Here is a 24942-nt window from a genome sequence, read left to right on the forward strand (position 1 = left end):
TTGTTTTAATTGGCATTTCTTTGATGATTAGTGATGTTGAGCATCTTTTCATTTGTTTGTTGGCCATCTGTATGTCTTCTTTGGGAAATGTCTATTCATGTCCTCTGCTCATTTTTTAATTTGGTTATTTGGGGTTTTTTGGTTTTGAGTTGTGTAAATTCTTTATATATTTTGGATACTAACCCTTTATTGGATATGTTATTTGCAAATATCTATTCCCATTCAGTTAGTTTTCTTTTTGTTTTATTGATGGTTTCCTTCATTGTGCAAAATCTTTTTTTTTGAGGTAGTCCCAATAGCTTAATTTTGCTTTAGTTTCCATTGCCTCAGGAGACATATCTAGAGATATTAACATACAGAAATATGTTGCATTTCTATACACTAATAATGAAGTAGTGGAAAGAGAAATTAACAATCCCATTTACAATTTCAGCAAGAAGAATAAAATACCTAGGAATAAATTTAATCAAGGAGGTGAAAACCTGTACTCTAAAAACCATAAAACACTGATGAAAGAAATTGAAGATGACACAAAATAAATGGAAAGACATTCCATGCTCATGGATCGGGAGAACAAATATTGCTAAAATGTCCATACTACCCAAAGCAATCTACAGATTTAGTGCAATCCCTATCAAAAACCAACAGTATTTTTCACAGACCTATAACAAATAATTGTAAAATTTGCATAGCCACAGCAGACTCTAAATCACCAAAGCAATCTTGAAAAAGGACAAACTTGGAGGTATCACAATCCCAGATTTCAAGGTATACTGCAAAGCTGTAGTAATTAAAACCGTATGGCACTGGCAGAAAATAGACCCATAGATCAATGGAACAGAGTGGAGAGTCCAGAAATAAACCCATGCATGTATGGTTAACAATCTATGACAAAGAATACACAATGAGAAAAAGATAGGCTCTTTTATTTTTTTAAGATTTTATTTATTTATTTGACACAGAGAGAGAGAGCACAAGCAGGGGGAGCAGTACAGGGAGAGGGAGAAGCAGGCTCCCAGCTGAGCGAGGAGCCCGATGCAGGACTCAATCCCAGGACCCTGGGATCATGACCTGAGCCAAAGGCAGATGCTTAACCATCTGAGCCACCCAGGCACCCCAAGAAGACAGTCTTAAACAAGTGGGGTTGGGGAAACTGGATCGCTACGTGGAAAAGAATGAAATTAGACCACTTTCTTATATCATATACAACAATAAACTCAAAGTGGATTGAAGACATAAATATGAAACCTGAAACGATAAAATTCCTAAAAGAAAACATAGGCCATAATCTCTTTGACATCAACCATAGAAACATTTTTCCAAAAATTTTTAAATAGTGGTTTGGAGGAATATTTACATGTTCTGGATATTAATTATTTATTGGTTTTATATGTTGCAAACATTTCTTAAAACTCTGTGGCTTATGTTTTCCATCTCTTTAAGGTGTGTTTTCATGAGCAGATATTTTTAAAAATTAGGCAAATTTATTAATCCTTTATTCTATTATGTTTTTCATGTCTTATTTAGGAAATCTTCTCCTATCTGAAAAAATAAAGATATTCTACTGTATTATCTCCTAAATGTTTCATAGCTTTGTCTCTCATATATGTCTTTAATCCACCTAGAATTGATTTTAGTGTATAGCTCCATTTTTACTTTGTTACTTCCATATGTGTATGTATATGAGTCAGCCAGGTGGCTTTTAGCCAGCGGGGTGAGGGGCAGGGAGGGGAGTAGATTTTGCCACCTGGAAGACATCTGACAATGTCTGGAGACAATTATGTTTATCACAATAGGAAAGAGGGTGCTTCTGGCATCAAGTGGGTAGAGACCAAGCTTGCTGATAAAAAAAGTCCTGCAATTCACTGGAGAGCCCTCCCCCAACATCAAAGAATTATCCTATCCCATTGTTAACAGTGTTGATATTGAGAAACTCTGGATTAGGTTATCCCGGGGGGGGGGGTTACAAACAACTCCAAATCTTTTGACAGTAAAGGTTATTTTCCCCTCACATTCATGTCATTTGAGGATTGGCTAATGCTCTATTCCCCAGCATGGATTATTTCCAATCTCATAGCAGAGGGGAAAAGGGAATGCACTCACAGCATATATGCAGTGGTTCTACCAGAGGTGTCACACACCTCTTCCTCTCAAACTTTTTTGGGCAGAATCAGTGGCCTAAGTTTCCACTGTAAGGAGCTAGGAAATAGGGCCAATTAAATCCAAACTAAATATAAAAAATGGAGACAATAAAAATAAGAATGAAACTCAGTGAAACAGAAAATAGTCAAACAATATAAAAAGTAAGTGAAAATCTATATTTTGGAAAGATCAATAAAATTGATAAATCTATAGACACAAAAGAAAAAATAAAGAAGACACAAGTTATTAATATCAACAATGAAAGAGGGAACACCACCATAGATCCTAAAGATATTAACAGGACAGTAAACAGGGGTGCCTGGGGGACTCAGTCAGTTAAGCATCTGCCTTCAGCTCAGGTCATGACCCTAGGGTTCTGAAATCTAGCCCAGTGTTGGGCTCTCTGCTCAGTGGGGAATCTGCTTCTCCCTCTGCCCCCCCCGACTCGTGCTTGCTCTCTCTCTCTCAAATAAGTAAATAAAAATCATTAATAAAAAAAATAGGACAGTAAGCAAATATTATGACAATTTCATGTCAATAAATTCAGCAACATAAACAAAATGGGCAAACTCCTTGAAATTCTAAATGTAATATAACAGTAAATTTCAAAAGTCTGAACAGCTCTAGATCTCCCAAAGAAGTTAATTAACAATCTTTTACAAAGAAACCTCCAGTCTTAGACAGCTTTAGAGATGAATTCTATCAAACATTTAAGGATGAAAGTATGCCAACCATATTCAAACTCTTTCAGAACACAGAAAAAGTAGGTATACTTCCAACATATTTTATGAGGCTGGTATTACCCTGATACTAAAACTAAAGATATTATAGGCATCTATTATAGATATAACTGAAAATTACAGGCCAATATAATTTATGAATATAAACACAAATATTCTTAATATTAGCAAATAATACCCACATACATTATATATGTACATATATATACATATGCATTAACATTTATTTATATTCAATCTAGTAATAATTTCCTTCCTTTCTGGTTAATACTTAGTTCAACTATAGTTGTAACTAAGATAAAGGTAGTAGAGGAGGATTTGAGGCACTCAGTTGTTATTTGTGCCTCTGTGGATGTCTGGAGAAAAAATGAAGTCAAAAAGGGAGGAAGTCAGGCTAGAGAATATAGAGGAAACAAGTAAAATGGGACAATGAGGGGAGTATAATAAATAGGGTCAAAAATGGCCCAAAACAGCACAAAGAAGGTGGCAATGGACATTTTGTTGACTCCTTTCATATCCCAAAAAAAGAAATCAATTCACCTTTTCCTCACAGATGAAGTGTTAGCTCTGGGGATATTATTGAGGACAAGGCAGGACTCTAAAGTCCTGGGAGTTGTGTACTTGTGTTTAGGCAATTTATTGTTTTGGGAGTACCGGTGGGTAGAGCCTTGCAGTGGTTTTATTGTCTTCTTTTTAAGGACCATACTGTGATACACTTAAGTAATAGTGGTATTTAAATGCTAATACAGGGTTACTGATTAGAAAATTCATAAGGTATATTAACAATTCGTTTATATGATAATCTCTTGAGTTTGAAATCTCACATACATATGATAATTTAGTGCTTCTCACTATTTTGACAGTGTTAAAACTGATTAAAGACAATTTAGGTAATACAAACAAACTATCGAATACTTGGTGCATTTCAGAGAACTGCAAAAGGGGTGAAAGGCGGGAAGCTTTTATTGGTTAAAGAATGAAAAACGAGAGAAAAATGGAAAACACCTGATTGGCTGGGGCCACATACTCAACCTTGTTTAGCGGAAGAAGATTCAGAGTTGGCTTGGCATTTGGGGACTGACTGACTGGATATTCTGGTCAAGCAGAGCATTTATAGGGACACAGAAGTTACTTCAGTTTCAGTTTGCTCACATAGCACTCCAGAGAGAAGCAGAAGAGGGATTATCTTGGGCCTGGAAATTTGTTTCAACAACAATAACTGCTATTTTTAAAATTTAAATTGTGTACTAAGTATACTACCTAAAAAAAAAAAAATTTAACTTCATCTTTCATCCTTTTTAATTACAAAAGTAGTAGCATCTGTGTGAATATAGTTTCTCATACAATATGGACTATGGAACAAAATAGTAAATAGTACTAAATCTATCCACTTAGCAAATGTGGAGGCTTGTGTAGATTTAGCTTTAAGATAATGACAAGCACTGATCTTAAAATAGTAATATAAGGGCTACCCATCATAACGTGGCTGGCTTAAATGTAGCATAAACCTTACAAATTTGACTCCCCCTGAGTACTTTGCTTCTGTCTTTACTATAGTGAATGTATACCCCAAACCTTTTGAGTTCTCACATGCTATAATGAAATCGATAGGTAATTAAATAGTAGCAGTGACTCATTTAAAACATATTTCTCACACACATATTTTGGCCATGTATTTTGCTAAGAAATGAAAATGCAATCATGACCTAGCTTGACATAAGCCTTGGATTTCATAACCTCATAGTACAAATGAATTTAAATATCTAACATATATTCTGTGAAGCACACTAAAACAACCTGTACTGCATCTACTGGCCAGGTCAATGTTACTTTTTGATGGTATTTTAATCAGAACTACAAAAAGGAAACAGCCTTATAAGATACCACAGTGAAGTGATTTTCATACTTGCACATCTGTTTAGGAACATTACAAGATTTCTCGTTATCTCCAGCGTCACCACCAAATTCTTAAGACAAAATAAAACAGAACAAACAAACAAGCAATGAAGCCCAGAAAAACGAATTATCTATGCCAAGTGGACTATTCTAGAGGCTGGAAGGTATGTGAGATAATATCAAAACAAAGATACTTTTGCAATTTTTGAACAATGCTATTCTAAAAAGCTTGGAATATCTACCTTGAAGTCTCTATCTTTATTTCCTTCTACATAAACTTCTATTAGACACAACACATTATTTCCTATTCTACCATTCATTTGAAATTTCCTAGTGGAAACAATACAAATATGGCTGAGGCATCAAGATAATTTCCTACTTCAACGGGTTCCAGATTTCTCTTTCAGAATTAAATATATTTTAGGAAAGGAGGAAAAGGAAAAGAAAAATGACCCCAGTTTTAAGTAAAATGTTTACTAATCCTCTAAGTATTTTTAACTTGTGCCAATTGGTTATTGAACAATATTTTGAAAACTGTGTGCCTCCTATTATTTTCTATAGAAGCTGAAATTCCGAATATACTTGATTTGAACTTTTGAGCTTTTAAATATTTTTATCATTTCAAAGTCATGTTAATAAAATGTGTCATTCACAAAATTTTAATACATTGGTGACCAGCAATACTTGCATTTGTGTTGTCATATTAACTTTTTTTGGCATTTGCTTTAGTAAAAAGCTTTTTCTGGGATTTCTGAGTTATAAATTTATAAAGCTGTAAATTCATAAAATTATGTGTAAAGCTATAAATTTATAAAATAAATTTCATATTACAAAAAGAATTATAATATTGGCAGGAAAGATGTATTTTTTTAAAAAATCTATTAATACCAGTTGCAACTTGTCTGTGTAAATCATGATTTTCTTGCTATTCTGCCACCAAATAAAGAAATAAATCAGATGCTAAGCCTGTTATTTACAACCTCTAATTTCAAATCTTTATATCACCAAATGGCTTAATTTTTCTCCATAATTAATTTTAAAATAAATGTTATAAATTTAATTATATAGTAAATTTATGTTAATAAAAGGCTCTTTCCTTCCATTTTATAAAAGGATTTTCTATTTATTGGAAAAAGGAATCTACTTAAAACCACAACCTATATTATATATGTGTGTATAACTTAACTTTCATTTTCAGTGTTTGGATATCTGAACAGGTTTCTGGGTGTCAGGGTGGGATATCTGAAGAAATGTAATTATGATTTAATGTTGCTTACAAGGTTATAATGAAGATATTATGTCATTTAATTGGCATTCAAATTCAAATCAAAAAATTATAATGCTAATAATTTTCTGTATTATATCTGTGAAGAATATATAACTCAGTGCCTGTCTATTTGGACATTATGCCAATCACAGGTTGACATTCATTCACTTCAGAAGAAATCATACTAAATTTGGGTGACAAGAAATCCAAATTCTTGGTTATAAATTCAGAGGAAAAGTTTATTTGAATTCAATATTATGAGTCCTAACAAATGGGAGTAAACATATTAGATGAAATCCCAGGCAAGTAACATAATGAGTGAAGTGATCCAGTAGGAATGATGGGAACTAGGGCAAAGCCCCAAGCCCATGTCCTGCCTAAAGGGAAAATTGCTATTGAGCATTGGCCAATCATTGCTACGTGGAAATGTGGGACCAGAGTTACCAGAATATGTGATTTTTCAAAATGACATTGCAAAGCATATATTTTTTACAACATGAAATCTGTTTATTTTTTTATTTAAATTCAATTAGCCAACATATAGTACATAATTAGTTTCAGATGTAGTGTTCAATGGTTTAGAAGTCTATTTACTTTAAATGTTGGCTCTCCAATGGAAATATAGTGCTGGCAAAATAAAACAAGGCAGTCAGCCTGTAACCTCTCAACTATATAAATCAAGCTCAATTATTTCAAATTTCAAAATTCATTTTGTATGAATTACAGGAACACATATAAGTCTGTATGACCAAAGAATACATTCACTATTTAAAACCATGTAAAGAATTCAGGCTCACACATAATATGTAAAGCCACTTAAACATTTATACATTTTTTGAAAATATCTATTTCTGAAGATTTTATTCTTCTACTTTTGGCTACCAGTAATATATTACAAATCTATAAGTGAATATTTTCCCAAAAAGTAATAGATTTAAACTTAACTATTTAACTCTTTAGAAAATAAAGATGCTTTTCCTTGACTTCTTAATCATATTTCATAGTGTTTTCCAATTTACCCTTACAGAAAGTCAGAACTATAAGGATTCTTAAAAATAATTTAATAAAATCCTTTATGTTATGGATGAATAAGATCCAGAAAGGGAAAGTGCTTGTTCTATATTACTGATCATTAACAGCAGAACTGAAAATCCTTTCAAATAGCATGGTTAAGAAGTAACATTTAATATTCCAAACTGAGATTGTGAAAAGACTGAAGCACAAAGAGAGCATGTGAGGAAATGTAGCATATGCAGTTAAGTTAAAATATACAGGGGCACCTGGGTGGCTTAGTCGTTAAGTGTCTGCCTTCAGCTCAGGTCATGATCCCAGGGTCCTGGGATCCAGCCCCGCAGTGGGCTCCCTAGCCCCGTGGGAAGCCTGCTTCTCCCTCTCCCACCGCCCCCGCCCCCACTTGTTCCCTCTCTCGCTGTATCTCTCTCTGTCAAATAAAAACCTGCGTAAATTTTACTAGGAGGTCTAACTAAATAAGCTTAGTCTTATTTTTAGTGGACATTCACTAATATCTTTATGGCTGGCAAAAAAACAGTTTCCCAGTTTTAACTTGGAAAAGAATTCTGGATGGGTGCCATTTGTGAGCATCTGGGGGAATTTCAAAAAGACTTGCGGCAGTGGACAGAGCTGGTGTCCTGACCCTCAGTAGTAATTAAACTTAGTATCTGTCATTTATCTCTGTTTTGCAAATAAGCTGGGAACTCAGAGATTTCTCATTGACAGAAAAATAGGAATTTAGTGGGCAGTTCAATATATAAAGGGTTTTAGAAACTGTAAAAGATGAGAACTCTGCTTCTAACTGTCAGAAGAGCTGACAGGACTCAGACAGATTCCAGCAGGGAATGATGGCATTTTCTATCAGAACCACAGAGCCGCTTGAGAGACCAGGACTGGATATTAATGTAGCCAGTATGAATTTGCTCCATATACTAAGTAGCATGGTTTATTTGTTCTAAAACAAACCAAATTATATTCCAAATCTCCACCATCTAGAGTTGTACAAGATTATATTTGTTGTATTTAATGGAAGGAGCTATTTTCTTTCCCAGGAATATCCAAGGATCTGGAGGATGTATAGCTGGTACCGGTCCAGAAATTGGGGATATGGGGATGTAAGCTGATCTTTAGGTTTTATGGCAGTTATTATCTCTGTATGCTTCATGATGCTGTTACTGCAGTTCATCTTCTGCTGTATGCTGGACACCGATCTACCGTCAGGCTCAATAAGCTTGCCATGTTGACACCACTCATTGAGTGTAGGCTCGGCTGCAAAGACCTATAGCACTGCCCTGTAGGCTGCAATGCTAAGTGGTCAGTCTTTCGTAGCATCACTTAATCATTCTCCATTAAGAGAGCTGCATGCAAGAGGACTCTGACATTTTATAACTCTCCCTGTCTTTCAGATAGTCACTTTCTCCTTCTCAACTCAGTACTAACATCTTTCTCCTTCTTTTGAAAAAGCTCTCTTGCCAGTGATCCAAGTGTTGTATTAGGGACCTGAAACACAGAAACCTTTATGTCCCCCCACTTAAGGCAGAAATTTCAGATTCAGAATACTAAGCCCTGGCTATCTTCTGATAGGAAAAATCTCTCTTGTCCGTAGAGTATCCTAGAGTATCCAAGGTGATACAAAGCAGATAATAGCACAATAAATTCCTAACACACCAATTCAGGTAAAGGAACACAATTTCATTTAAGATAGGACTAGCTTTACAGCCAGTCAGTAAAAATAATGCAGACAAAGACATATGATGATTGGGCCAGGGGTGGGGTGGAAGGTTGTGTTAATAAAATAAGCAATTGCAGTCTTTGAAATTGGGGAAATATGGGACCACGTCTTGGCTCAAAGGGTTGGTTGAAGCATAAAAATTATAGCTTGGGACTGTAGGGTGCAAGTTGGGGGACAGAGAGCTGGAAATAAACCTGAATATTAAATTGAGAAATTTATTACCTAACTGTGAGGATATTTAAAATCTATCTCCAGCTAACAACATCTGGATAAACATGCCACCATGACATATTTGAAGTAAGAAAAAGGGGAGCAAGCCCTGGTGTTCCATAAACATATACCAACTAAGCCAATTTACAGATAAAATTCAGTTGTCAGTATACAGGAAACACATTAAGCTTTTGCTTTTCTACACTTTCTGATTCTTTTCTTAGTTTCCAAAAAGTTCTATTAGAAAAAGTCCAGTTTTCCTCAGTTTAAGGGGCAAAATGTTTTGTGAGACCAAAGCCTAAGTTTAAAGGAAATCTGAGTGTTCATGAAGTTTAGCATGATGGTAGTACAATTCATTTTGGCCTAGCACTGTAAAAAGAGCTACTGGAACAGAGATGAAAATGTAGAATGGGAAAGATTGGAACACTTGAAATATTTATCCCTCAGCACCACAGACTTTTCCCTCATGTGGGATAACAGGGCTTCTGGCAAATAGAGGGTACAGAGAGTCATTTTGGAGGCTCTGAAATATACCACTGTTATGGATACTGATAATTCTGTTCAATCTAAAAGAGAATCTTATCATCTACTTCCTTGTCTATCCTCCTACTCTATCTTCCTCCACAGCTACCAATAAATAAACTTTCCTAAATTTTAGTTAAGAAAGAAAGTATTGCTAATAGGTAGGTAATTACGAAGTTATAACTGTGACCCTCTGGCTTCTCATGCTTTCCATGATACATGACGAGAATAGTTAACACTGTGCTGGAACAACTGGATTTCCACATGTAAAAGAATGAAGTTGGAACCCTACCTGAGACCACATACAAAATTAACTCAAAATGAATTAATGGCCTAAATATAAGACATAAAATGATAAAACTCTCAGAAGAAAACATAGGAATAAATCTTCATGACTTCAAATTTTGCAACTGAATCTTAGATATGACACCAATAAGCAGAAGCAAGAAAAGAAAAAAATAGGTAAGTTGGATTTCATCAAAATTGAAAACTTTTGCAAATCGAAGGACAGTATCAATAAACTGAAAAGACAACTTACAAAATGAGAGAAAATATTTGTAAATCATATATATGGTAAGGGACTAGTATCCAGAATATATGAAGAACTCCTACAACTCAACAAAAATTTAAAATGGGCAAAAGACTTGAATAGACATTTTTTCAAATTAGATTATAAAGGCTATACCCACTGTGAAGTGCATAGTTTCTGAAAGGAAATGTAATATACTTTTCCTTAAATAATATTTTTGACAGGAATTAAAAGCTAAACAGGAGCATATTGTGTGTGGGCTGGTGTATGTGTGTGTATAATATTCTTTGTTCTATCATTGTAGAATATCCACATAAATATGATAAATACATTCTCATTTAGCATGTAGGCTATATACTTTATGTTCAATAAGCATACACTTTATGTTCAATAAACAACATGCGTATTATATTTTTAGTATAATGTGTTTGGGGTTCATCCATATTGTGCTTAAATAATATTCCATTGTGGAATGGTATACAGTATATGTTACATGACTATACCACATTTTTTTATCCCTTCATTTGTTGGAGATTTGGGTTGCTTCTACTTCCTAGTTTTTTATTAGAACTCATGTAAAAGTATTTGTTTGAACCCTGTTTTCTTTTGGATAACTACATATCTAGGAGTGGAATATCTGGATCATATGAGATTTGTTTAGCTTTTTGAGGAACAACCCAACAGGGTGGCTAACATTCATAGAGTAGCAGAGTACTGAGAGAAAAGAACTCCACAGAAATAGACCTTTGGAAATAAATAGAAAAGGGTTTCCTTGGGTCTTCAGCTGAGTACCAATCAGCAGATGCACTGGAGGGAACAACCTAAGGAAATGAGGTAACATTGCCTAGTGCTCACACAGAGCTGGGAATAGTTCCTACTCCCTCTACGTAGAATGGAAAACCTCATAATTCACTGTGCCTCAGCTAGAGTATTAAAAGTGTTTTGCCTCAGTTGTGGGGCAAGATTAGCACTAGATTAGATGATCTGATTCCACCTCATAAAGCAAGACCACAAAATACCGGACTGTTTCCAATAACCACATTCAAGGACAAAGCTCAAGAATATTTGTAGTAACACAAAAATACCCAGCATACAAGGCAAAATTAATAATGCCTGACATCCCATAAAAATTACCAGACATGTAGAAAAGCAGGACAATATATTCATATCGAAGAGAAAAAAACAATCAAAACCATATTAGAAATGACACATAATATATTAAATAAACAAAGATATTAAAATAATTGTAACTGTCTCCCGTATGTTCAAGAATCTATAGGATTTATTCAACATATTAAGTGGATACTTGGAAGATATAAAAAAAAGACCTAAACTTAATTGCTAGAGATGAAAACTATAGTATCTGAGATGGGAAGCCTACTGAATTCTCACTTGATCCATATAGGTGGAAATTCTAAGTCTAGCGACCAGGAGTCTGACTTGAACCACCAAAATAGAGAGTCATGGCACCTCAATCAAATTCTGGACCTGAGGCAATCAATTTACAAATCCAAAAAGGAGACCTTGAGAAAGTCTACTTCTATATTATAAAATTTGATAGACATTGGGGAGGGTATGTGCTACGGTGAGCGCTGTGAATTGTGCAAGACTGTTGAATCACAGATCTGTACTTCTGAAACAAATAACGCAACATATTTTAAGAAAAAAGAAAAAGAAGAAGATAGCAGGAGAGGAAGAGTGAAGGGGAGTAAGTCAGAGGGGGAGACGAACCAGGAGAGATGATAGACTCTGAAAAACAAACTGAGGGTTCTAGAGGGGAGGAGGGTAGGGGGATGGGTTAGCCTGGTGATGGGTATTAAAGAGGGCACATTCTGCATGGAGCACTGGGTGTTATGAACAAACAATGAATCATGGAACACTACACCAAAACAAATGATGTAATATATGGTGATTAACATAACAATAAAAAATTAAAAAAATTTATATCATGTGACAATGAACTCATACTCATGGAATTGACTGGTCTTAGGTCCTCCATCACTCTGAAGCAGCTGGCTTGATAGGACTGTGGATTGCCCTTTTGAAAACTCAGTCATGGTATCAGAGAGTTTGCAATACCTTGTGAGACTGGGGCAATGTCCCCCAGGTTGCGGTCCAAGCTTTAAATCAGACTTAGCATCTAGTGTTATTTCTTCCATAACCAGGATTTATAGATCCTTAAATTATAAATCCAAGGCCTGGAAATGGGAGGGGCTCCTCTCACTATTGCCCTTGGTCTAGAGGTCTTAAATTTCAAAGCAAGGAATGCATCCACCAGATGACACAATAAAGATTCCATTGAACTAGAAGTTGAGACTGCCATCTGGCCACTTTGGGCAGCTCAAGCCTGTGAATCAACAGGATGAGAAAGGAGTTACTGAGCTGGCTGCAGTGACTGATCCTGGCTATCAAGGAAAATTGGGTGCTATTATACAATGAGGTTAAAGATTTTATTTGAAATACAGATCCCCTAGGGCATCTCTTTCATTCTCATATCCTTTGGTTAAAGTCAATGGAAAACTACAACTCAATTCAGGTAGGATTTCTAATAGCACAGATCCTTTGGAAGTTAAGATTTGGGTCATCCCACTTGGCAAAGACCCACAACCAGGTGAGGTGCTTGCTGAGGGCAAAGGGAATACTGAAAAGGTAGGGGGGAAAGGAAATGAAAGTTGTGGAAGAGTAGAAATACCAACCGTGATGAGGTGACCATATGAGGAAGTGAAGACTATAATCGTTATGAATATTTATTTTCACCTGAATGTTTATATTATATATATGTATTAATTAAATACTCTCATATCTCTCTTTTATCATGTAACATAAGATGTGTTAATAACAGTTACTATTATATTTCCATATTTTGCTATTGTATTTCCTTGGTGATTGAAAATGCTTTAAGAAGCTGTGTATGGGTGCCAAGGAGGAAAGGGGTGGGCTGTGATGGCTTTGTGATGTGTTGACTTAGTTAGGTTGAACTACATTTCTCAGAATTCCTTGCTAGTAAGTTCCTAGTTAGGGTAGTCTACAAGGGATATTCTTTTGTGTGAGTTGGAGGACAGAGAGGAAGCAGCAGCCACTTTGCAGCATATATACAACTTCTCAGAGTTATTCAATCAAGCGATAGTCTAGGGACTGATGTGAAGGGATTCTGGAGATATATTTAAGGTTTCAATTTTCAGTTAACCAAAAGGGAGATTACCATAGGTGGGCCTGGCTTACTAATCAGGTGGTAGCCATCAAAGCAACTAGGTCTCTGAAAATCAGAGACTTACAGGGCCTGCAATTGCTCTCCCATCCCCCTGTATCTTTCTTTCCCAAGCGTCCATCTGTGGACTTTAGACTTGCTTGCCAGAGGCCACAACTGTGTGAGCCAATTCCCTTACTATCACTATCACTATATATTTGTGTGTCTGTGTGTAAAATATAAATTATAAAAATATATATCCTACTGGTCTACTTCTTGGGTTGAAGCTTGACTGACATAGATTAAAAGAGATTTAAGTAACATACAAACCCATTGTAATGTATTTATTTGGGTAGAGGTTTAACAAAATGTACAAAATGTTATAAGACCATTGAGAAAATTTAAAGACCATTGAGAAGATGTAAACACAGACCAGATATTTGATAATATTAAGGAGTTTTTGTCAATTATTTTCAATATAATAATGGTATTTTGAATTTTTTAAGGCCATGTTTTCAGAACAAAAATGTATTGATAGTTAGAATTTTCTTCAAAATTAGTCTGAGAAAGAGGTTAAATTGAAACAAGACTGATCAGGAGTTTATAATATTGAAGGTGGGTATATAGTACCTGGGATCCATTATACTGTATTATCTTCTTTTGAATAAGAATTTTCCATTATAAGAATGGAAATTTAAGAAAAAAATAATTTTTCTTAAAGCCTACAAATATTTGACCCTGAGAAGAAAAGGTTAAATAAAGGCACATTATGCATTTACTAAAGTTTCTACCCCCATTACAGATATTAGGTAGACCTGCTATACCCAGTCTCTTCTTATCTCCTTTTATCACACACATGCATACACACACACATCCCTCTTCTTTCTACAACATATGCATAAAAACATCCATATGTAAAATGTAGGTTTTAATAAGTAAGCCCTATACATTCTCAATTATATGAAATGAAACATGGATAAAATAATTTAGAATTACATGAAGTCAATTAGACACTCCTGATCTACCATAGAAATGCTTACCTAGTGAAACCAAAAGATTAAATAGCAGGGCAGAATCTAGCAAGGTAGAGTATGGTAATGTATATTTTTTAATATACAAGGATACCAATTTCTTCTTGTACTTGTAAATACATGTAACATTATTATAAGACAAATGGAACTTTTTATTATTTGACCTGTAATAAACAGTGGAAATAGCAGACTACATTAGAAAGAAGCCTTGACTAGAGCCGTTAAAACCTTGTCTGGAATTCAAGAAGGACTAAGGCTTATTTGAACAGCAAGAAGTAAACACAAAGGAATCTGAATAATCCATAAAGTAAGCAATTCTCTGATCCTGTTTGTGGGTCTGATGGTTTATCATTTGAAGATCTATTTCATTATATTTATAATGTCTCATTTATCATTTCTTCAGTTCACTTCACCTTGGCACAGTAATGAAGAATCATCTGATCAAAATGATTGTTTCCACAGTAAAATGTGAAAAAATAAATTTTAAAATTCTATCCTACTACGTTCTACCTCTGTTCTTGAGCTTTGGCTTAGCTCTAGCTAAGAAAAGTATAGGTAGGGAATAAAACATCATGAAGAGTAGAGGATGTGGGGACATACTAATTTATTACACCACAATGTAATACAAGAGTGAACAATAATAAACATTTCTACTATTACACATGGGGAAATTGCCATATAAAAGAATCTGATGAACAAAAAATATTTTATGGTTTATAATTGGCAGGCTAAAACAAAAGTCAAGACTCTTGAGTAATATTAGGGTGACCATATAACTTACTGTTCATATTGGGACAATTTTGAAGGTATTGATAATTGCTCTGGGCATATGGCCTAAGCCAGGACCAGACCAAATGGAGACTCAGGATTACTTTAGGCATTATCAGAATAAAGTATGTGTAGATGAAGATATTTTATGGATGCAAGAGATAAATGATTTCAACTTAGTTGATATAATATATGAATACTAGTTAATTATAGCTTCTTTAATCTACTTTTGAAGTTTTTTTTTCTTAATTTTTTCTCTATCTTTATCATTTTATCATCTATCATTCACTGTTTTTACCCCAGCAATTTTTCATATCCAAATGGTTTAAAAGCTGAAACTGTCACATTTTGAATCGTCATCACAACAAAATATTTTTAACTATAGATTTCAAAGAATGATTGCTTTCAAAATATAAAAACAGAGAATAAATATATCAAATATATTCTTTACAGTATCAAGATTGTTTTCCTTGGTATATCATCTTCCATTGTGACTATGGTGCATATCATTTTCCATTGTGCCTATAGCGTATAATGTGTATCATTAACAGATTTAAAAATACATGTTAATGCATACAGTATTTACTTTGATATTAACAATTTTCTTTTGTGAGATTCTATGGTCATAAGCATACTGAGATAGAAATTTCTTTTTAGATATGTAAAGAACATCTACCAACTCTCCCATTTTATAGATTAAGAAAATGAAATTCAGAGCAGGTAAATGAGTTATTCTAGGCCACAAAGTTAGTAGGTAGAAGAGTCACAACCAGATTATCAATTCAAGGTACTTTTTATTTTCAACTTTTTATTTTGAAATAATTTAGACTTAAAGAAGAGTTCCAAAGATAAAAATTCCCCTATACCCCTCAGGCAGCTTCTCCTAATGTTTACCTTTTACATAACCATGTACCAATTATCACAAGTTTCTTCTCATTGCACTGTGTAAAATGTTAGTTTAGATTTATTGTCTTTAAGGTAAGTGCCAAAAGATGTATTTCATAATATTTAGAAAAATGCTAGAAAAATTATTGATCTATTACAAACTAAGGAAATATACTCAGTGCCAAAGAATTTAGGATTCTTTCTAATATTAACATATCTCTTTATCTATTGGGATATTAAAGCTTGGGAACTTTTTGGAATAATGCTAAAAACACATTTATGTTCCCATATAAATTAGGGTGAGCTTTCATAGACTGTTTCATAAACATATTCACCAACAATGAATTTATGTGATTAAATATATAAACATAAAAACTGTTTGAATTTTTGAGAAATTTAATAAATAATTTTTCTAAGAAGTGCAATCTTGGAAAAGCATTTATCAATATGTCTATTTATAGAACTTGTCATACAAACCCGGTATGTGAGATTAGGTGATAAACTCTTCTGGTATATATTTGCTCCTATTTTCTTTGTGCCACATAGGATGAAAAAATAATCAGAATATGTACATTGATTCTTCATGTCTATATCTTAAAAAATTAGAAATGTGTTTTTTAAAAAACAGAAAAAAATTATTCTTACAATCAATGGTTACAATATTTGGATTGTGAAAGTTATAAAATCTTAATTATTTTTAGTACTTCAGGTTTTCCAAATTCTTTCATATTTACTTGATCTTTCCAACAATAGCTTACAGTAACAGATTATTATTATAATTCTCATTTTCCTTTTTCATACACCTACGTTGATATTTGTAACAAACTGTTAATGCCCCACCCTTTTCTCCCTACCCTACCATTTCAGAGCAGACTAGCTTGATTTTTCACAATGGCGGGGGATGTGTCCATAGCAGAGTGTTAATTCCCTAGCATTTCCAGCCTGTGTAGGGGCAGAATAGACCAGCTGTCAGAGAAAGTTGTCAGAAAAAGATGCAGCTCTGGCAATTGGAAGACTAGCCAGCATGCATGCATTGAATTAATGCACCCTAGGAAAAGAACGCCATCCATGACTGAAGGGAGTTGGTGCATATATACCTGAGTCTTCCTACACTTTGAGTGGGCTAATTCTGAAGTTACTGTTTTAAATGGTTTCTCAGGAATCCCAGTAAGATTAAGCTCTGTTTGCTCACAATGAAACTTGCTTGGTAATTCACCCTTCATTGCCTTCCTTCCATTCCCTGTCTCACTTCCCCAAATCCCTACTGTTTCCTGAAATCACTTTCTAAAATACACTATTTGCACTTGAATACTTAAGTCAGGATCTGATTTTGGTAGAACACAAACTCAAAAAAGTTTCCTAAAGCATAGGCTGAAGAGACACTCAAGTAGAGGGAGTATTATGTTCTATAGTTAATAGGACTCATTGTAGGAAAGGCAGGAGGAAGGAGACAAATGGGTTTAGGAATATTTGTGGACATCGACTATCTGTGTTTTCTCTAGAAAGCCAATCATTACTACTGAAAATAGATTACCTTATGTCCATGTTACTCTGACTAAAACTTAGGAAAGAAAAGAAACTCTACTGAAAGCCAACAAAGACCTGGGGTTTTGTTCTTCAGATTAATATCATTTTCTATCAGAGTTGCTTATGTTCATAACTCATCAACTAATTAAGTAAGGAAAAGCACACACATTCTCTTGTATCTTATGGTGTTAGAAAATATTATTAAATTTGCGCTGCCAATTGCTTGGTTAATTAAAAAATAAAATATTTCTTTTCAGATAATTAAAAGGTTAAATATTTCTATTATATTTTTCAAAAAGTTCATTCAAATGTTTATTTGTATCATAAGAGGTATAGCATACTATAAACTGGGAGTTGCTTTTTTAAAAAATTTTTCAGTTTTATTAGCTGGTAAAAATGCAGAATAAGACTTAAAATGTTTATGTCTATTTAATCAGAATGATAGAGGTACACACCATGTGAAATGGAGTATGCTTAAAAAAAAAAACCAATAAAACATAATAGGGAATGAGAATAAAATGTACTCTCTGATAACCTTCATTGACCAAATCAGATCATAGCTAACTGACACTTTGATGTCTGACCAGGTCTTAGGATAGTCTCTGAAATTCCTGGCATATCAGAGTTAAATAAATTATTGGTAAGCATGCTCTCCACATTTAAAATCATACCTTCTACTCCTAGGTCCCATGGAGTGGTAGGTAGTATTTAAATATTAAGTCTGAAGAAGGAAATAAGAGAAGGGTCAAATAAATAAGAATACAGTGACATGACTCTCAGGAAGCTTATGTCTCAGTAAGGCAATTTAACAGAAAGCTCATTTTCAATTTAACATACATGGCAATGACATATTTTCTAAAATATTTTAGAAATATTTTATTTATTTTTAGAAATTTGTTAACATCAGTTTCCATTTCTCAGGCTTTCCCTAATTCAAAACTACATTATGCTGAATACTTTGTCCAAGCTTTAATACAATATAGCTTTGAGCTATCTTCATTTTTGAATTATCTTTGTCCCCTGTCTTTTACTGTTTTAAAACAATCTAGTAGCAAATCCCAGCCCTTTTCTAATTTTTCATTTGAAAACATCCTTGAATATTTTTGGTACACTTCACAGAATACTTTGATTACACAATGTCTGCCATCAGCTTTTTCTATCTTGACTACCACATACTTATTCCAAACCCTGATTTTCTTTCATCACAGCTCCCTTGTGTTTTTTTTAATCCAATTCCATGTATAAATCCTCTTTATTTTGGTCATGAAGGCCATATCATGGTTTCCTATTACATCATATATCAGATAAAAATTCTGGACTTTTTAAAGGTTCACAGACCTTTACCAATATGAACTAACTTACCTGCTTTCCCTTTCTTTGAGGTCTCAGCATATCTTCTTCTCTGACTTGAGGCAAAGTGTTTTTCATACTCCAAATGAACTTTTATTCCCAAACTAAATGTTATTTTTTTTCCTTGTTCAGTGGACTATAATCTATCTTTCATCACTTAAAAAGCACCAGAAATCCCAATACCTCCTAGATGTTCCTTGCAATAAAGGATGTGATGAGAAGGGTTAGTATTCTTTTCTATTCCCTTCTGTCAGGAATTAAATTTTATTCTATTCTCTTTGGTTATTGCCTCAGATATGCAGGTATTCTTGGCTAGAATATCACGGAATTACAGTGAAGTTCTTTATTATGCTAGCTTTTACTGAAATCATCATTCAGGTTGAAGTGCTATAGTGAAAAGTACGAGGAAGAAGCATCTTTGTTCTAGAAATCTAGCGAATATGTTTATACCTTTCCACATCTTAGAACACATTTCACATCTTACATACATTATCTCATTTGACCCTAAGAATTATGGGAAGTAGAGTTTCAGTCCGTTTTAAGTGCGAAGGAACTGAAGCTCTAGTGTACTGCAATATTCAAGAGGACAGACCTTGGAATCAGGAAGACCTGAGTTTGAATTATTGAGACAATATTTATACCTATGTGACTTTGAATTATTAATATCTCTAAACCTAAACTGCCTCATAAAATAGGGACCGTAATAACTGTATGATATACTACATGTAAAGAGCATCACATGTAAAATGGATTGCTTGGCACATGGTAAGGACTTAATAAATAGCCAACATGTTAAAGGATTTGCCCAAGACACTTTTAGAACATGACTGCAAGGACTTGAAACCAAGATTTCAGGCTCCAAAGCCCATGTTTTTCCACTATCCCTAATTCCTAGCACACTGATTAATTAAACAACTAACTTGGTAGATGATCTTGAGCAAAATACTTCACCGAGTCAGTTTACTGATCTGTAAACTGAGTCTCTTCAGACTTTCAGAGTCTATCGTAGCTATGTTATTTTTTTCTGTGGCGTTGTACATTTGAGGTTCAGATTCCCTATATATCCAAAATCTGTATAATCATAAGCCGTGCACATTGCAACTAGTTTTATTCCTATATTCATACTTTCTTCAATAATTAGTTTTGTGTACACTCACTCAGCTGTTGCCTGTCTTTAGTCTGCCTATCAGCGCCTCGTGAAGGGAAGACCCATATACCTAGCTTTATTTATTTATATCCTGGCTTGTTCCCGAAAGGATTAAAGGCAGCGAGTGACACTATAAGTTCCCTAACGATGTTACACAGTGCCACTAAAAAATACTCTTTTGATGAAACAACCCGTAGAAAACCGCCGATGAGTTGAGATGCTGTCTTTTACCTAACTTAAAAATAAAAACTAATGTACCTAGCTAGAAGTCCTGGAAGCATAAAGTTAAGGTTCTTCCTTCAGCCTTGACGCTGTCTCACCCGTTGTCAACGGTCACTCGAATGCCCTTCTCAAGACTAGCCACAACTGTCGCTGCTCCAACCCCGGCTTGACAGTGATCCCACCCCGCCCCTTCATTCCTTCTCATACCTAAGTTTCCCGATTGGGAAGGGGCCTGAAGAGCCTTTCTCATATTCCCATTTTATTGGCTGGCACGGCTGTCAGTAATCTCTGCTTCCCGCCTTCTAGCCTAGCGTGTTTCTTACACCCCTTGGTTTCTGCGACAAGCCGCTTGAGTTTGCCTGAGCCGTGTTGCCGGGGACCCGCGACCTTTCACCCCTCCCTACCCACAGGAGCGCCCCAGCCCACTTCCCCGTCGCCGGCGCGCGCCCCCGGGTACGCGCTTAGCCCGCGCTCACACGCGCACGCGCATACACACTCATACACACGCGCGCGCGCGCGCGCACACACACACACACACACACACACACGCACACACACACCCTCCCCCGCCTCCGGCGGGGCCCCCTCCGCCCCCTCAGGCTGAGGCATCAGCGCTGGGAGGCGGCGGCGGCGGCGCTGCTGAGAGGCAGGGACCCGAGCGCGAAGTGTGTGGGAGTCTACGAACTCAACCCCTCTCTACCCTCCCCTCGCAGCCATCCCCCTCCCTCCCCGCCAGCCCCCCCTACAAGCGGGAGAAATAATGAGCGAGACCGGGCGGCAGCAGCAGCATCGCCGAGCAGCCCAGGCAACGGCAGAACCGCTCCGGCAGCGGCGGCGGCGGCAGCACCAGCAGCGGGAGCGAGCGCAGCGCTAGCGCGGCGCGGGGATCGCCGCGCTCCTTCCCGGCTCCTGCCCTCCTCCGCCGCTCGCTCCTCTCTCCGCATCCACCTCCTTCCCCTCCTCCTGCTCATTCACTCTTTCCCTCACTCTCCCCTCCTCCTCGGCTTCTCCCCGCGCCCCGCCAGCCCTCGCGCTCTCCCACTCCCTCTGCCTGTCCTCCCCGCTCCCCTCCTCCCGCTCATTCACTCGCCCCTCTCCTTTCACTCTCTCCCCCTCTCTCCTTTCTTCTCCTTCTTTCACCCTCCGTCTCTCACACCCCCTCCATTCCCCTGTCTCCTTTCTGACACTGCACTGCAGCTGCTCCTCAGCCCTGCCCCCTCCCCAGTGAGAACAAACCAGCAACATTGCTTTTTTTTCCTAAAGAGATTTCTATTGATCCGATTAAAAAAAAAAAAAAAAAAAACCTTAAGAAACCCCAAACGCAAAAAAAAAGAAAAAAAGCCAAAACAAAAGGGAGAACCTTCTCCCCGTAGCAGCGGCAGGAACTGCAAACATGATGGCGGCAGCTCCCATCCAGCAGAACGGGACCCACACTGGGGTTCCCATAGACCTGGACCCGCCGGACTCGCGGAAAAGGCCGCTGGAAGCCCCCCCTGAAGCCGGCAGCACCAAGAGGACCAATACGGGCGGTGGGTATCGCTTCCACCTCCCCGCTGGCCCCATCCCCCGCCGCCCGCCCCTACCTCCCTCCCTCCCTCCCGCCGGCCTCCCTCCCTCCCGCGGCCCGGACACCTCCAGCCCGAACCCGGAGGCTCCCGCGCCCCTGCCCCGCGCCCCCTCCCCTGCACCTGCCCCGCACCTCGCCGTCCCGGACACATTTCCATTTCTCTGTTTATCATTCATCAAAATGGCGACCGGTTTTTCGGAATAGACCTATCTTTCCATTTAATCGGTCCAAAGACTGACCATTTAAATATCCTAGACCTGGGCAAGGGGGTCCGTTAAAGAGGAGGAGGATGACCCCCCGAGTGAGGTGATGGCCGCCCGAAGATGCGCGCTGCATTTAACAGTCTGATAAAATAAATAAATAAATGGCACTTGGGTAGCGGATAGCAAATGATTGGGGCACAGTAGTTTTTCTCTCTTCATCCCCTTGCTTTGGGCCACAAGTAGTATGCAAAATCTTGATAAGTGCATGCTCTTACCGCACTTACATTGTCGTTGCAAATATCTCATTGATTTGTCTTCAGAGGTGTGCATACGAGGGTGGGGGTGTCTGGTACTGTGACTTGTTAGTTTAACATCCTGCGCTTCCTGGGAAGATGAGTTATAACGGGACCGGTATCGCTTCTTCATTTGCACTGGAGTCATCTTAACAATGCACCCAATGCATCGAGGCAGAGGTGAATTTATCTACAGCATGTACATTAGAGAAGGATGGGGGTCTTGCGAATGGCACACCCGCAAAATTTGGAACGTTTATTCACATGAGGAAGCTGGATTTACCGGGGTGTTACCTATTTAAGACTTGATCAGTTTGTCGGAAATTAAAGTTTATGGAGTTGGCTTTATTTTCTAAAACGTTTCATTTCACTCTTTCTTGGTTCATCCACCCCCTCCGCTTTAAAAATTGTGGCTGTTTTGGAGAAGTAACATAATCTGTTTGGTCACTTTTAAGTGTATTTGATATAAATGACTCCTAAGCTTTTTAGTATTGGCAGAATTCTTCTTAACGTCCTTTAATTAATGAGCTTAAACGAGATCATAGTAGACTAAGAAGTGCTAAAGAAATACACCAGGATTAGTTAGATTTGCCAGTTCACATCACTTTGAGTTATTTCCTGGCAGTTATTGCAGGCTTGGAATACACCCTACAGTTTGGGTGGATTATTTGGTAGGAGAAGTGTTTGTTTTGTATACTTTAAGTAGGATATAGGCAATGGCTAATTGTAGTCCTTAGGTGTTTGCTAATGCCAAACAAATATAGCTCATCACTATTTACAGTCCTTTTACTTATTTATATTGCAATATGTTAAGCGAAGGTTTGCCATCATATAAATCTCTGAAGTTTTGTTAAAGGGTCAGTTCATTTCATTTTACCATAGTAACCACAGATAGAATTGGAAGACTTCCATGTTTGGAATAACAACTGGAATTTAGTCATCAGTTTCTACAGTGCTGCAAAATGATAGAACATGTTTAGTTTTTAATTCCAAGTTTGAAAGTATAAATCCTACAAAATGGGAAACATTTTGTACCTATTTATTTTTCATTGTAATTGGGTTATTTTTGTTCTTTAAAAAAATTTAACCCCATATTTCCTGCAGCTATATGCCCAATGTTTTAATTGCTGTTTTTCCCTCTTGAGGGTGGAGAGGGGATACAAAGTTTAAAATTATCATGTTAACCAAGTATATTTCTTTGCATTTTTCAGAAGACGGCCAGTATTTTCTAAAGGTTCTCATACCTAGTTATGCTGCTGGATCTATAATTGGGAAGGGAGGACAGACAATTGTTCAGTTGCAAAAAGAAACTGGAGCCACCATCAAGCTGTCTAAGTCCAAAGATTTTTACCCAGGTAGGTGCAATGGTGAAGAGATTGTTTGATAAATCCCCAAGGAAAGAAAGAGAAGATTTACCTGTGCTGTATGTTGTATGGAAAGAAATTCTTAACAGTATAAACTTTATTTATCTATTGTATTTGTGGAAAATTTTAAAGTATATTTCTACTGTTGGCATTATGTTTTGTTTCAATAATTGCTATACTGTGTCTGATTTAGAATAATTACGAGATGAATCTTTTGGGTATTTCTAAATACTTCTTTCTAATTAGGAAGAAACTCTAAAATTTAAAGATAGAAACATGGACAGCTGGCATCAGGAAATAGGGTTCTTTTGAAGTTTTCAGACATCATTGTAATGACAATTAGTCTAGAGTGAATTCAGAAGAGGGGGTAGGAAGGCTTCTTAAAGAATGGACCATTTACTTCTAAATCCATTATGTACCTCTTTCTGCTTCACTGCTTTGTTTGTTGGCCCTGGAGTGAAGTAAAGAGGACAAGTGCTGCCTCTTCAGATTTTTAAAATACTGCGTTTTTAATGTAATTGTGACAAGGAAATATATTATTATGTAAGAAGTAAAGTAATACTTCAAAATTTGTGTTATGAAGAGCTGTAGTCGATTAAAATATGTTAACAGTTGCGTGGTACTGTAACCTACTGGAAAATGACAAGTTTCCTAGGTGGTATAATTTTTTTTTTTTTTTTTACTTTTCAGTGTGTGTTCTTTATTTCAAGTGTTATATAGTTCTGCATGTTTTATCTTTTTCCTTTTTATCATTTTGCTACTCAGTATATGGATTTTAAGTTTAACTGGAAAATCTGCATAATTGAATAGTGTATCTCTTAGGTAAAACGTGAACTGATTTGCTTTTACCCAGGTGTAGCTTCTGCCTTTTTTTTTCATTTTGTTAGTTTGCTTTATGGCCATAAAAAATATTTATTCAGTGCTGAGGGGACTGATACTGCTTTTTTTTTTTCCTGGTAGAAAAGAAAAGCTTATTTACTTTCAATGATGTAATTTCAGTAAGAGTTCTTTAACAGAGGATTTCTTTTTCATAGCCAATTGATTGGTGGTAGAAAATGGACCATTATGCTAGATAAAGTTTTAGAATGGTTGACAATATCATTTAGTTATATAAGATAAATGTAGTATATTTGGTAAACACTATGAATATTAAACTAAAATGTAATTTATTAGATATACTGTCCTTCGAAAGTTTGCTCCTGTGAGTGTAGTTTTGTAGATGGCTTTCCTTGTCTCTGAAACTTTCCTTATGCATTAAGGAAGTTTACTAACATATTCACATTTGTATGTTTAAAAGGTATATTATGATGAAAAAAATTGATGTGGAATTGTGAAAACCTTAGTACAAA

At 36.2% G+C, this 24942-nt stretch overlaps 1 protein-coding gene and 1 pseudogene across 5 annotated transcripts in view; one reads left to right on the forward strand and one right to left on the reverse strand.

Moving 5' to 3' along the window:
- Nucleotides 1-21110, reverse strand: part of LOC113909279 — a 36621-nt pseudogene extending 15511 nt beyond the window's left edge.
- A 118-nt stretch (nucleotides 21111-21228) lies between these two features.
- Nucleotides 21229-24942, forward strand: part of NOVA1 (NOVA alternative splicing regulator 1) — a 152789-nt gene continuing 149075 nt past the window's right edge. For 2 of the 5 annotated variants that reach the window (XM_027571213.2, XM_027571214.2), the window contains exons 1-2: nucleotides 21229-21695; nucleotides 23441-23584. In XM_027571213.2, coding sequence (XP_027427014.1) covers nucleotides 21560-21695; nucleotides 23441-23584 — 280 coding nt within the window. In that variant the 5' untranslated portion in view covers nucleotides 21229-21559. Of the gene's footprint in view, nucleotides 21696-22275; nucleotides 22410-23440; nucleotides 23585-24942 lie in introns of those variants that run through there. The other 3 variants (XM_027571215.2, XM_027571216.2, XM_027571217.2) reach the window with 2 other exon arrangements.

Source organism: Zalophus californianus, chromosome 6, assembly GCF_009762305.2.
Source record: "Zalophus californianus isolate mZalCal1 chromosome 6, mZalCal1.pri.v2, whole genome shotgun sequence".
Classification (NCBI taxonomy): Eukaryota; Metazoa; Chordata; class Mammalia; order Carnivora; family Otariidae; genus Zalophus; species Zalophus californianus.